This window comes from Cetorhinus maximus, chromosome 1 (assembly GCF_964194155.1).
Source record: "Cetorhinus maximus chromosome 1, sCetMax3.hap1.1, whole genome shotgun sequence".
Lineage (NCBI taxonomy): Eukaryota > Metazoa > Chordata > Chondrichthyes > Lamniformes > Cetorhinidae > Cetorhinus > Cetorhinus maximus.
The window spans coordinates 224,399,842-224,414,628 of NC_135879.1; the positions used below are offsets into that span (position 1 = coordinate 224,399,842).

The 14,787-nt window shown below is 44.9% G+C and overlaps 1 protein-coding gene across 4 annotated transcripts in view; it reads left to right on the top strand.

The window, feature by feature from the left end:
* The window catches only part of lzts3a (leucine zipper, putative tumor suppressor family member 3a), a 55,334-nt gene that overhangs the window by 23,508 nt on the left and 17,039 nt on the right, over positions 1-14,787 (top strand). For all 4 annotated transcript variants that reach the window (XM_078553970.1, XM_078553955.1, XM_078553946.1 and 1 more), the window contains exon 2: positions 6,854-7,342. In XM_078553970.1, coding sequence (XP_078410096.1) covers positions 6,893-7,342 — 450 coding nt within the window. In that variant the 5' untranslated portion in view covers positions 6,854-6,892. The remainder of the gene's footprint in view (positions 1-6,853; positions 7,343-14,787) is intronic.

The following is a 14,787-nucleotide window of genomic DNA, read 5'->3' on the forward strand; positions in this document are numbered from 1 at the left end:
TCCCTAATTGCCCTTTGCAATGGCCCAGCAAGCCATGCAGCTAGAGGGCAGTTAAGAGTCATTCACATTGCTATGGGTGTGGAGTCAGCTGTAGGCCAGACCAGGTAAGGATGGCAGATTTCCTTCCCATTAGTGAACCAATAATCGAAGACAGTTTCATGGTCACCATCACTGAGACTAGCTTTCAATTCCAGATTTATTAAATGAATTTATATTCCAGCAGCTGCCGTGGTGGGATTTGAACCCATGTCTCCAGCGCATTAGCTTGGAGACACTCGCGACACCAGCAACACTACCACTATGCCAACATAGAGTCATGGAGTTATACAGCACAGAAACAGGCCCTTCGGCCCATCATGCCTGTGCCAGCCATCAAGCACCTATCTGTTTTAATCCCATTTTCCAGCACTTGGCCCGTAGCCCTGTGTGCTGTGGCATTTCAAGTGCTCATTTAAATACTTCTTAAATGTCCCTCTCTCTACCACTCCCTCAGGGAGTGTTTCCAGATTCCAACCACCCTCTGAGTGAAAAAACATTTCCTCAAATCCCCTCTAAACCTCCTGCCCCTTACCTTAAATCTACACCCCCTGGTTATTGACACCTCTGCTAAGGGGAAAAGCTTCCTCCTATCTACCCTATCTATGCCCCTCATAATTTTTGTATACCTCTATCAGGTCTCCCCTCAGCCTTCTCTGCTCTAAGGAAAACAACCCAAACCTATCCAGTCTCTCTTTATAGCTGAAACGCTCCAGCCCAGGCAACATCCTGGTGAATCTCCTCTGCACCCTCTCCAGTGCAATCACATCCTTCCTGTAGTGTGGCGACCAGAACTACACACAGTACTCCAGCTGTGACCTAACTAGCGTTTTATACAGCTCCAACATAACCTCTCTGCTCTTATATTCTATGCCTTGGCTAATAAAGGCAAGTATTCCATATGCCTTCTTAACCACCCTATCTACCTGTACTGCTGCCTTCAGGGATCTATGGACATGTACACCAAGGTCCCTCTGATCCTCTGTACTTCCCAGGGTCCTACCATTCATTGTGTATTCCCTTGCTATGTTAGTCCTCCCAAAATGCATCACCTCACACTTCTCAGGATTAAATTCCATTTGCCCCTGCTCTGCCCATCTTACCAGCCCATCTATATCGTACTGTAACCTAAGCTTTCCTCCTCACTATTTATGACCACCAATTTTCACGTCATCAGCGAACTCACTGATCATACCTCCTATATTCACGTCTAAATCATTAATGTACACTACAAACAGCAAGGGTCCCAGCACCGATCCCTGCGGTACACCACTTGTCACAGGCTTCCAATTGCAAAATCAACCTTCGACCATCACCCTCTGCCCCCTGCTACTAAGCCAATTTTGGATCCAATTTGCCAAATTGCCCTGGATCCCATGGGTTCTTATCTTCTTGACCATTCTCCCATGCAGGACCTTGTCAAAAGCCTTACTGAAGTCCATGTAGACTACATCAACTGCACGACCCTCATCTACACAACTAGTCACCTCCTCTCAAAATTCAATCAAAATTGTTAGATATGATCTCCCCCTGACAAAGCCATGCTGACTATCCCTGATATATCCCTGCCTGTCCAAGTGGAGATTAATCCTGTCCCTCAGGATGTTTTCCAATAGTTTCCCTACCACTGATGTTAGACTCACTGGCCTGTAATTACCTGGTTTATCCTTACAACCCTTCTTGAATAATGGTACCACATTCGCTGTCCTCCAGTCCTCTGGCAGCTCTCCTGTGGCCAGAGAGGATTTGAAAATTAGTGTCAGAGCCCCTGCAATCTCCTCCCTTGCCTCACGTAGCAGCCTGGAATACATCTCATCTGGGCATGGGGATTTATCCACTTTTAAGCCCACTAAAACTGCTAAAACCTCCTCCCTGTTGGCCTTAATATACTTATAAAATGTCTTGGGATTTTCCTTTATCTTGCCTGCTAGTGTTTTTTCATGCCCCCTCTTCGCTCTCCTAATTACTTTTTTAAGTACCCCCTACACTTTCTATACTCCCCTAGGGCTTCCACTGTTTTCAGCCCTCTGTATCTGCCATGAGCCTCCTTTTTTTTTCCTTATCCAATCCTCTATATCCCATGACATCCAGGGTTCCCTGGACTTGTCGGTCCTACCCTTCACCTTTACGGGAACATGTTGGCCCTGAACTCTCACTATTTCCTTTTTGAGTGACTCCCACTGGTCTGATGTAGAGTTTCCTACAAGTAACTGCTCCCAGTCCACTTTGGCCAGATCCTGTCTTATCATATTGAAATCAGCCTTCCCCCAATTCAGCACCTTTATTTCCGGTCCATCCTTGTCCTTTTCCATAACTACCTTAAATCTTACAGGGTTATGGTCACTATTCCTGAAATGCTCCCCCACTGACACTTCTACCATGTGCCCAGCTTCATTCCCTAATATTAGGTCCTGTACCACCCCTTCTCTTGTAGGACTTTCTACAAAAAGCTCCCTTGGATGCACTTTTAAGAATTCTGCCCCCCCTAAGCCTTTGCCAATTAATATTGGGGAAGTTGCAATCCCTGACTATTATTACCCTATTATTTTTACACTTCTGAGATATGCTTATAAACCTGCTCCTCTATCTTCCCCTGACTGTTTGGAGGCCTATAGTACACTCCCAACAAAGTGATTGCCCCCTTTATGTTTTTAAGTTCTACCCATATGGCCTCATTTGAGGAACCTTCTAAGATACCATCCCACCTTACTGCAGTAATTGACTCCTTGATCAATAGTGCACTGCCACCTCCTCTTTTACACCACCCCCTGTCACGCCTGAAAATTCTATACCCTGGAATATTGAGCTGCCAGTCCTGCCCTTCTCTCAGCCAGGACTAGCAGCTCAATATCATATTCCTATGTGTTAATCAACGCCCTCAATTCATCTGCCTCACTTGTAAGGCTCCTTGTGTTAAAATAGATGCAATCCAGCCTTGCATTATTCCCTTGTGCCTCAACAGGTCTATATTTGCTCTGCCTTCCAGACTGGCTTAGTTTCTCTTCTATATTTGGCTGTGCATCACTCCTGACTGTACCTCCATCCTGTATCCCATCCCCCTGCCAAATTAGTTTAAACTACCACCCGCCTCCCGAACAGCACTAGCAAACCTCCCCGCAAGGATGTTGATCCTGTTCCGGTTCAGGTGCAACCCGTCCGACTTGTACAGGCCCCACCTTTGCCAGAAGCAGATCCAATGATCCACGAAACTAAAGCCCTCCCTCCTGCACCATCTCTTCAGCCATGCATTCATCCTCTCTATCCTCCTATTCCTATACTCAGTAGCACGTGGCACAGGGAGTGATCCAGAGATTATAACCTTTGAGGTCCTGCTTTTTAATCTGCTGCCTAGCTCCATAATTCTTGTTGCAGGACCTCATCCCTCTTTCTACCTATGTTGTTGGTATCAATGTGAACCAAGACCTCTGACTGTTCGCCCTCACCCTTCAGAGTGCCCTGCAGCCGTTCTGTGACATCCTTGACCCTGGCACCAGTGAGGCAACACACCACCCTGGAGTCACATCTACAGCTGCAGAAGTGCCTGTCTGCACCCCTCACTATTGAGTCTCCTGCTCTTGCACTCTTACTCTTCCCCCCTTGTGCAGCTGAGCCTCCCACAGTGCTGTGAACATGGCCCTGGCTGCACTCTCCAGAGGAACCTTCACCCTCACCCTCACCGTTTTCCAACACAGAAAAATGGTTCTTGAGCGAGATGCACCCTGGGGCTTTCCTGACTACCTGCCTGTCTCCCTTCTTCTGACCGCTGGTCACCCATTCTCTCTCTGACTGCACTTCCTTAAGCAGCGAAGTGACCACATCTAAAAATGTGCTGTCCACGTAACCCTCAGCTTCCCGGATGCTCTGCTGTGTCTCCAGCTGACGCTCAAGCTCTGAAACCCGTTGCTCAAGCTGGTCAAGCCGGTGGCACTTCCTGCACATGTGGTCACCCAGACTGCAAGGAGTGTAAGATTTCCCACGTGCTGCAGGCCGTACAACACACGGGACTGAGCTCCCTTGCCATACTTTTTGTTTGTTTTTAATTAAAATACTATTTCCTTAAATTTAAGTCCCGCTCTGCTCAGTGAAATCTCTCTCTTTACAGTCCCGCTCTGCTCACTGAAATCTCTCTCTTTACTGTCCCGCTCTGCTCACTGAAATCTCTCTCTTTACAGTCCCGCTCTGCTCACTGAAATCTCTCTCTTTACAGTCCCGCTCTGCTCACAGAAATCTCTCTCTTTACAGTCCCGCTCTCTCACTGAAATCTCTCTCTTTACAGTCCCGCTCTGCTCACTGAAATCTCTCTCTTTACAGTCCCGCTCTGCTCACAGAAATCTCTCTCTTTACAGTCCCGCTCTGCTCACTGAAATCTCTCTCTTTACAGCCCCGCTCTGCTCACTGGAGTCTCTCTCTTTACAGCCCCACTCTGCTCACTGAAATCTCTCTCTTTACAGTCCCGCTCTGCTCACTGAAATCCCTCTCTTTACAGTCCCGCTCTGCTCACTGAAGTCTTGCTCTTTACAGCTCCGCTCTGCTTGTTTCCCCCTGAATGTTTCCATGAGATCACCTCTCATTCTTCTAAACTCCAGACTGTATAGGCTCCATTTACTCAACCTGTCATCATAGGACAGCAGTATCACCCCAGGAATCAATCTAGTGAACCTTTGCAGTACTGCCTCCAATGCAAGTATATCCTTCCTTTAAAACGAGACCGAAATTGCACGCAGTACTCCAGACGTGGTCTCATCAAAACCCTGTACAATTGTAGCAAGATTTCTTTGTACCCGCACTCCAATCTCCCTTGCGTGTGCGTGTTTTTCAGGTTTGGCCCTGCCTGTAGTGACTTTCCAAAAATGTTGACACTGATTGAATAACTTTCATAAAAGATGACCATTTGAGGAAAAGCCGAATGGCCTACTCCTACTCCTCCTCCTAGTTTCTATGTACCATTGGACCATTAGCACTAGTAGAACTGTCCACCAGTATTTGTTGCCTCCTTCAGGTGAAGAGGGGTATAGGAAGAAAATCAAAGACTTATCAAAATTCATGAACCCCCCAGAATCAGTCCACTTTTTGTTTCAATTTATAAAAACAATAATTACATCTAGAAGAAAGGAGGACAAAGAGGCAAATTAATAGGAATTAGTGAACATCCTTAAGCAATCATTCAACCACTAATGAAAACTTCACCTTTGTACCCAATGAGTGATGCACTGGATCCATAATTCACCCTTTCTTGGAGCTGGCATAGAATCAGCTGCCAATGTGCTTGGTTAATGCCTAAATACCATGTGCCAGCTGGAACAAGGCTATATCAACAACAACAACAACTTGCATTTATAAAGCTCCTTTAACATAGTGAAGCATCACAAGGCGCTTCACAGGACTGCAATCAGACCGACGGTGACAACAAGCTAAAGAAGGAGACTTTTGGACAGATGACTAAAAGCTTGGTCAAAGGGTAATTTTTAAAGAGCCCTTAAAGCGAGCGAGAGTGGTGGAGGTGCCCAGATGTATTGGGAGGGAATTGAAGATATTGCCCTTTATGCCTGTAAAGCCAATGTCACAGTAGCTTTACAGGCAGCAGTCAACATTAGTGCCCAGATTTTCGCTCCCTGGTCGGGTGTATAGAGAGGGGGAGAGCTCCCCGCCCTGTGAACCCAATCGTTAAAACTGGCCACCCACAGTTGGGGTTTTCGTTCAGGGGGGTGGGCTGGATTATACATCGGGGGCCTGGAATGAGTGTGATGGTTGCCGGATGTGGAGGCAGGCTGGGTAGAAGGCCTGCCTCTGTGCCCCAGCACTTTGTTTAATTCGTTACCCAGAATTCACAGCCTTTCTGGAGGAAGAGCATCCCAAATTTTTACCACCCTTTGTGTGAAAAAGTGGTTCCTGATTTCCTGCCTGGAATATACAAAGGGCTAAGTGGTGGCCTCAGGTACCTAAAAAACAATTGGTTCCTGAGTATTGTTGGCAGGGTGGATGCTGGGAGGATGTTGCCCCTTGAGTGGGGGGTGGTCTAGAACAGTGGGGCAGAGTTTAAAAATAAGAGGTCTCCCATTTAACACTGAGATGAGAAGAATTTGTTTCTCTCTGAGGGTTGTTAGTCTGTGGAATTCTCTTCTCCACAGAGCAATGGAGGCTGGGTCATTGAATGTTTTCAAGCCTGAGTTAGATTTTTTATCAGTAAGGGAGTCGAGGGTTATGAGGGTGCAGACAGGAAAGTGGAGTTGAGGCCACAATCAGATCAGCCATGATCTTATAGAACGGCAGAGCAGACTCAAAGGGCTGAATGGCCTACTCCTACTCCTAATTCTTGGTAGGGCCATTGTAAAGCTCCCAGCTGGCCTATTACGTTCCTGAGTGGTACAAGTTGCGGTGGGCCTTCCCGAAAAGAGGTGACGTGGGGCTCTCACCAAGCTCTCTAATCAGTAACCGAGACCCCGCCCCCCATCGCCTCTACAAGATTCTGCCCCTGGTGTGGAAGTGTACATCATTATGCAACTATATCTCTTCCCCACCCATCTGTTTTAAGATGCGAAATTGGAAAAAATTCCCCTGGTGCTTCTAGTCTCAGCCATGACAAACCAGGAAACACCTAGTTTCCATCCCAGGTCTAAGTTGAATCTATTCCACCCTTTGTTAGTAACTCACTGCTCTTCTGTTTTTACCAGGGAGAGAAAAGAACCCACTTTGGATATCCATAGCTTTAGCCTCGTCTTTTAAAAAGAATCTGCTAAGCCATTCGTCCAAAAGGTTTGTTAAATCATCTACTGTTCTTGTGATGGTGGGCACTCACCTCTTTCTCTTCACCTTTCAGTGCCGCTGACTGATTTCCCTCCATTGCTCCTGAGACATCATGGCAAAGCTTCAAATGCTTTCAGCAACCAGTGAACCCGGTTACCACGGCTGCGAGGCATACCCCGCATTCTCCCCCCGAGCCGCTGACCCAGGCTACTCCCAGGGCACTATGGGAAGCGTTGGGAGTGGTGTCGCCAACGAACAGGAATTTGCAATGAAAAGCGTGAACAGCAATAACCGAGCAGGCCACACCCAGAACAGCAGTCGACAGCACGAAGGGCTGAGGAACGGGTACTCTTCCCGGGAATTCTCGAAGCACTTCTCGACTGATGACAAATGCTTCAAGCCTGAGAAAATGTCTAATTCGTTATACATTAATGGGGACCACCGCACAGGCGATAGAACTAAAACTGACGTAACTAACAATAATGAGAGGAACATACCTCCACAGTGCAGAGAGTCAAGCAACCCCCCGAAGATTCTGCCTGTATCTGGCAAACTAGAACAGGTAATAATGCAGGGTGAGACCTGACTAGTACGAGAGAAAATAGCGTAGCACAGCAACTCAGAACAAAAGATGCAGTAGTCCGTCGGAGTAGATACACCACCACCCCAAAATGATTTAGGATGCATTAATCCAGTCCAGCATATTTTCCAAGCCCAAACAGGACTTGGCGAGTAGTGGGCGTCAGGAAAATTTTCACCTCAGCCCACCCGCTTCGGGAGAATGTGCCTGCAAAGACAAGATCTTCATTGCCAGGTGGGGGCGGGTGCAGGCTGGAGTTGGGCCAGGAAGGAGGTCAGAGGCCACCATTGGGTCTGCCCCTGGATGCCTGGGCTCTCAACCAAGAGTACATAATGAGGCTTGGCTGAGAGCCCAGAAATCCATTACCCTTGTTGGAACACCTGAGGCCCAGAGAAAACATTGCTTGATTGACAGCTCTGGATCATTGAACTCAGCGTAAATTTCACAATGTTTACTTACACAAGGTTAAGTGGTTTCAAGTCTTGCTGTTTCTGTTATTGATAAGGTTCTGGATGATTGATACCTTTATTGCCTTGAAGTGAAATGACTTTTTTCTTAACATAGTGAAAAGTAATGAATAAATGACTTTTTTGAAAGTTTTTTTTAATACATCTTACTGTCGCTACAGGATTCATTGATTCTACCGCGACTGTGGGTCACTGCACATGGAAGTGCCATAGCTTGGTATAGGGAGTATGGGTGGAGGGACATTGGGTAGCATTGGAGGTATGAGGGCCATTGGAGGTGGATGGAGTGCCATAGCTTGGCATAGGGAGCATGAGGAGGATCTTTCGAACTTACCTTTGTTATGGCATGGCTGATGGCAAATGCCAAGCTGCCCAAATCCCAGAGGGAAACTTGAAGCAGCTGCCAAAATGTTTTTTGCAATTTGTATAGTATGAGGAGAGGTTCCGAAATCAGGAAATTATGTCCCCAACTACTTGTGATGATTTTGCTGTAGAGCAAACATTTAGTTTAAAAAAAAACAGGGGGGAGAAAAAACACAATTACACTTAAACACAAGAGTCGCTTCACACACTAAACATTACTTTAAAATAGTTCCACAAGATCTTAACTACCCTCAGAACTAACCATCGCCTTTTCTGTTCAGCAACTTTCCTTATAGATTTTAAAATCTATAGAATTCCAGTAATTTTAGGTTCCGCCAGGGCCACTCAGCTCCTGACCTCATTACAGCCTTGGTTCAAACATGGACAAAAGAGCTGAACTCCAGAGGTGAGGTGAGAGTGACTGCCCTTTATGTCAAGACTGCATTTGACAGAGTGCAGCATCAAGGAGCCCCAGAAAAACTTGAGTCAATGGGAATCGGGGAGAAAACTCTCCACTGGTTGCAGACATACCTAGCACAAAAGAAGTTGGTTGTGGTTGTTGGAGGTCAGTCATGTCAGTTCCAGGACATCACTGCAGGAGCTCCTCAGGGTAGTGCCCTAGGCCCAACCATCGTCAACTGCTTCATCAATGACCTTCCTTCCATCATAAGGTCAGAAGTGGAGATGTTCACTGATGATTGCACAGTGTTCAGCACCATTCGCGACTCCTCAGATACTGAAGCAGTCTATGCCCAAATGCAAGCAAGACCTGGACAATATCCAGGCTTGGGCTGAGTGGCAAGTAACATTCACAACACACAAGTGCCAGGCAATGACAATCTCCAACAAGAGAGAATCTAACTGTCGCCCCTTGACATTCAATGGCATTACCATCACTGAATCCTCCACTATCAACCTCCTGGGCGTTATCATTGACCAGAAAATCAACTGGACTAGCCATATAAATACTGTGGCTACAAGAGCAGGTCACAGGCAAGGAATTGTGCGACGAGCAACTCGCCTCTTGACTCCCCAAACTTGTCCACCATCTACAAGACACAAGTCAGGAGTGTCAGGAGGGAATACTCCCCACTTGCCTGGATGAGTACAGCTCCAACAACACTCAAGAAGCTTGACACCATCCAGGACAAAGCAGTCCGCTTGATTGGCACCACATCCACAAACATTCACTACCTCCACTGTCGCACAGTAGCAACAGCACATACCATCTACAAGATGCACTGCAGGAATTCACCAAAGCCCCTTAGCACCTTCCAAACCCACGACCACTGCCATCTACAAGGACAAGGGCGGCAGATAAATGGGAAAACCACCACCCGGAAGTTCCCCTCCAAGTCACTCACCATCCTGACTTGGAAATATATCGCCATTCCTTCACTGTCTCTGGGTCAATATCCTGGAACTCCCTCCCTAACAGCACAGTGGGTGTACCTACACCACATGGATTACAGCGGCTCAAGAAGCTAGCTCACCACCACCTTCTCAAGGGCAACTAGGGATGGACAATAAATGCTGGCCCAGCCAGCGAAGCTCACATCCTCTGAATGAATGAAAAAAAAATTTACCACACAGTGCCTTTTTCCTTGAGGTGCCTCCTGAGGATGACAGTAACTGTGCCTTGTTCACATTGTCTTCCTGGAGCTCTGCGCCCAGTTATCCTGCTGTCTTCAGGGAGATCTGAGCAGCCACCCCCCACCACCTAACCAGGCATCAGTATTTCCTTAAATGCATTCCTTCCTTTTGGTGTCTCTATTGTCTCAACCAGCCCCTTCAGAAATGCTTTCTTCCCAGAATTTCTTAAACTTGTTTTGTTACCCCAGCTCTTCGGCTTGTAAAAACAAACTTACCCTATCTTTACCTTACACCTTTTACAACCTGCGTATATCACCCTTTGAACTGAAACAACTTGATTCAAAAACACTCCTGTTATTGCTTTATGCAAAACTCTGATTGAAGTTCCTCTTGGTTCATTAATATATCAAAATTACCTCTTACTGTTGGTGCAGTCACTCTGGCTCTTAATCCAACTAACATGTTTACACTCCCAGTACATAAGAAATATGGCAGGGTTATTAACAGAGGAAGGGTATTACAATTTCTTGCTTTCTTGACATATTTTAGAAAGTCCCCTCATGCAGACAAGGGTTCATGACTTCTGCTGGGGGGGCTGTGAACAATGACGCTTTAAAACCTGGCCCCATTCCATGAAAATTGTGGAGGAGTAGGACAGGCATATGGCTGCAATGGAGCCAGCCAGGTTGGGAGTGCCGGGTGCTGGATTTTGACCTGAACCAGCCAGAACAGATAGCCCAGAATTGGGGTCAGGAATCCCATAATCAGGACCCGCCCACCATTTTTAAAGGGTTCCTGAGTCATCCCGATTCAGTGAAAATCCAGCCCGGTGTGAGAGCAGTTACTAAAACTTCCTTTATATTTAATTATTTTTTATTGTGGGAAACCATGTAATTATTGTCCATCCCTAACAACTGAATGACTTCCTAGGTCAGTTCAGAGGACACTGTGTCAACCATATAGTGTGAGATCAGAGTCGCATCTAGGTCAGGTCAAATCTGAAGAGAGTAATGAACTGTTTGAGCATGTGAACATAGGATTTAGGAGCAGGAGTCCCTTGAGCCTGCTCCATTCAATAAGATCATGGCTGATATGATTATGGCTTCAACTCCACTTTCCGCCTATCCCCAATAACCTTTGACTCCATTGTTAGACAAGAATCTGTCTGCCTCTGCCTTAAAAATATTCATTGATTCTGCCTCCACCGCTTTTTGGGAAGAGAGCTCCAAAGATTCACGACCTTCTGAGAGAAAAAAATTCTTCTGATTCCTGTCTTAAATGGGAAACCCCTTATTTTTAAACTTTGCCCCCTACCTCTAGTCTCTCCCACAAGGAAACACCCTTTCAGCATCCTCCCTTTCAAGTCCCCTCAGGATTTTATATGCTTCAGTAAGATAACCTCTCAATCCTCTAAACTGCAATGGATACAGACCCAGCCTGTCTAACCTTTGATAACCCCTCCTCTCTACCTCCATACCAGGTATCAGTTGAGTGAACCTTCTCTGAGCTGCATCTAATGCATTTATATCCTTCTTAAATAAGGAGACTGAAACTGTACACAGTACTCTAGACATGGTCTCACCAATTCCCTGTACAACTGTAGCAAAACATATATTCCATTCCTCTTGCAATAAACGACAACATTCCATTTGCCTTCATAAACATTTGTTGTATCTGCATACTAACTTGTGATTCATGTACCATGACATCCAGGCCCCTCTGTACCTTCTGCAATCTGTCTCCAGTTAGATAATATGCTGCTTTTCTATTCTTTCTGCCAAAGTGGACAAGTTCACATTTTCCCACATTATACTCCATCTGCCAAATTTTTCACCACTCACTTAACCTATTTATGTCCCCTTGCAGACTTCTTATGTCCTCTTCACAACTTACTTTCCTACCTATCTTTGTATCATCAGCAAATTTAGTAACCATACATTTGGTCCTTTCACCCAAGTTATTGATGTAATGAGGCCCCAGCACTGTAGGGGGAGGCAGGGCAGGTGGCACTCTACTCGTCACATCTTGCCAAAATGACTGAAAATGACCCATTTATCCCTACTCTGTTTCATGTTAGCAAACCAACCCTCTATTCATGCTCATCTGTTTGCCCCAATGCCATGAGCTCTTATTTTGTATAATAATCTTTGACGTGGCACCTTGTCAAATTCCTTCTGGAAATCTAAGTATAGCACATCCACAGTTTCCCCACTACCCATGTTGCTTGTTACTTCTTCAAAGAACTCCAATAAATTAGTCAAACATGATTTTCCTTTCACAAAACCATGTTGACTCTGCCTGATTGCATTGAGATTTTCTAAGTGCCCTGCTATAACCTCCTTAATAATAGATTCCAGCAATTTCCCTATGACAGATGTTAAGCTAACTGGCCTGTAGTTTCCTGCTTTCTGTCTCCCTCCTTTCTTGAATAAAGGTGTCATATTCACTCTTTTCCAATCTGATGGAACCTTTCCAGAATCTAGGGAATTTTGGAAAATTAAACCAATGCATCAACTATTTCAGCAGCCACTTCTTTAAGACCCTAGGATGAAGCCCATCTGGACCTGAGGACTTGTCAGCTTTCAATTCTAACGATTTTCTCAGTACCCTTTCCCTGGTGATTGTAATTGTTTTAAGTTCCTCCCTCCCTTTTGCCTCCTGATTCACAATTGCTTCTGAGATGTTATTTGTATCCTCTATAGTGAAGACAGGCGCAAAATACCTGTTCAATTCATCCACCATCTACTTATTTTCTATTGTTAATTCCCCATTCTCACGCTCTAGAGGACCTAACACTCACTTCCCTTACTCTTTTCCTTTTTAAATACCTGTAGAAACTCTGACTATCCGTTTTTATATTTCTAGCTAGCTTTTTCTCATGTTCTAATTTCGCCCTCCGTAGTAATCTCTTTGTCATTCTTTGCTGTTCTTTATATTCTGTTTCTGACCTGCCACTCATCTTTGTGGAATTATATGCCTTTTCTTTCAACTTGATGCTATCTTGAACTGCTTTAGTTAGCCACGAATGGTATGTCCTTCCCTTAAAGTCTTTCTTCCTCATTGGAATGTATCTTTTCTGAGCATTCTGAAACATCTCCATCCGTGTCTGTCACTGCATCTCCACTGACCCGCCCCTTAACCTAATTTCCCAGTTTGCTTTAGCCAGCTCTGTTTTCATGCCCCCATAATTGCCTTTTATATAAGGTTTAAACAATAATCTTAGATCTACTCTTCTCTCGCTCAAACTGAATGTGAAATTCAATCATATTATGATCACTGCTACCTAGGGACACCTTCACTATGAGGTCATTAAGTAATCCTGTTGGGTTTCTACAGCATTTTGTCAGCCTTCGTGGTTACTTTTATGTTTTTAGCCTATAATTATCAGATTTATTGAATTCTGTTTCACAACTGGGATTTTAAACTCTCAATTTCTGGGTTTCCAGTCCAGTTCTATAGTCACCACATTACTATACAGCAACAACAGCCTGCATTTATATAGTGTTTTTAAAGCAGTAAAACATCTCATGCTCTCACTGGTGTATTATCAGTCAACATTTGACACTGAGCCAACATAAGGCATTGTCAGATGACCAAAAACTTGGGTTTTAAAGATTCCGGGAAAATCCCGCACTGCTTTCCCCACAGTGCGGGCTTCTGACCCCTATTTAACCCTGACATCTGGTTCCTGAAGCCTGGGGGGAAAATCCTGGCCTGGGTGTCTGAAATGGAAGGTCTTCCAGTCCTTTGCTTTTACCTTGATAAGTGTAAAAATCCAAACCAGAAAAATATCAATCTTTTTTCTTCCTGCTCTGGTGCCAACCTCTCTGCTGGTGGTTTTCCAATATTGTTTATCTATAGCACCATCAGAAGTGAAGGTTTATTGCTGATTTTATGATGCAGCATTAGAAGGTGGGAATGTGTACAGTGCTGCAAGTGCTTTGGAAATCTCTGTGTAATAACTCACACCATACGTCATTAATGTCATTTTGATTGAATGTCTATGGCAGAGGACCATTCCTTTTGTTTGAGATGATTACTGGATATTGTTGGCCAACTAATGAGAAGACAAGTTACATTCCTGGTTTAGGATGAAAACAGAAAATGCTCGAAAGACTCAGCAGGACTGGAAGCATCTGTGGGGAGAGAAGCAGAGTTAACATTTCGAGTTTGTATGACTTCTTCAGAGCCAAAGAAGAAGCTCAGAAGAGTCATACGGACTCGAAACATTAACACTGTTTCTCTCCCCACAGATGCTTCCAGTCCTGCTGAGTATTTCCAGCATGTTCTGTTTATATTTCAGATTTCCAGCATCCGCAAGTATTTTGCTTTTATTCCTGATTTAGTTTAGTACACTGCTAGGATTATGGTTCCATCAAAAAAGTGAAGCTCCCAACCTCTCGCTGGAAGGAAGGCAGCAGGGTGTAGTTTGCTGGGGATTGCTCCTACAGAATGGGAGTTTAGGATTTGAGTCCAACATGGGTAAGACCTGTTCTTCTGTTTGCTGGATACCTTTATTACTGGGAAACTGCACAATTACTTGAAGTCAAATGTATTTATTCACTAATTTTTACTAATTTATTCACTAATTTATCTTACATTTACAGCATGTGAATGCCCATAAGTGCAAATCTTAAGCAAGCATATTTTCATGCTATTAGTCTACACATTGACAGGCAGGTAGTATCTGGTAGAAAAGAGGAAAAGCAATAAGAAGCAGCAAATATCCTTAAGTAGTCACACAACTAGCAATGGAATCTTAACTATTGCACCTAATGTGAGATGTACCTGAATCCATAATTCACCCTTTCTTGGAGCTGGCATAGAATCAGCTGCCAATTTTACCTCAGTTAATTCTTAAATGCCAGCTGGAACATGGCTATATCAACAACAACAATTTGGATTTATATAGCGACTTAGCATAGTGAAAGATCTCAAGACGTTTCACAAGAACAGACGGATTGGGAACAGGAGTAGGCCATTTGGCCCCTTGAGCCTGCTCCA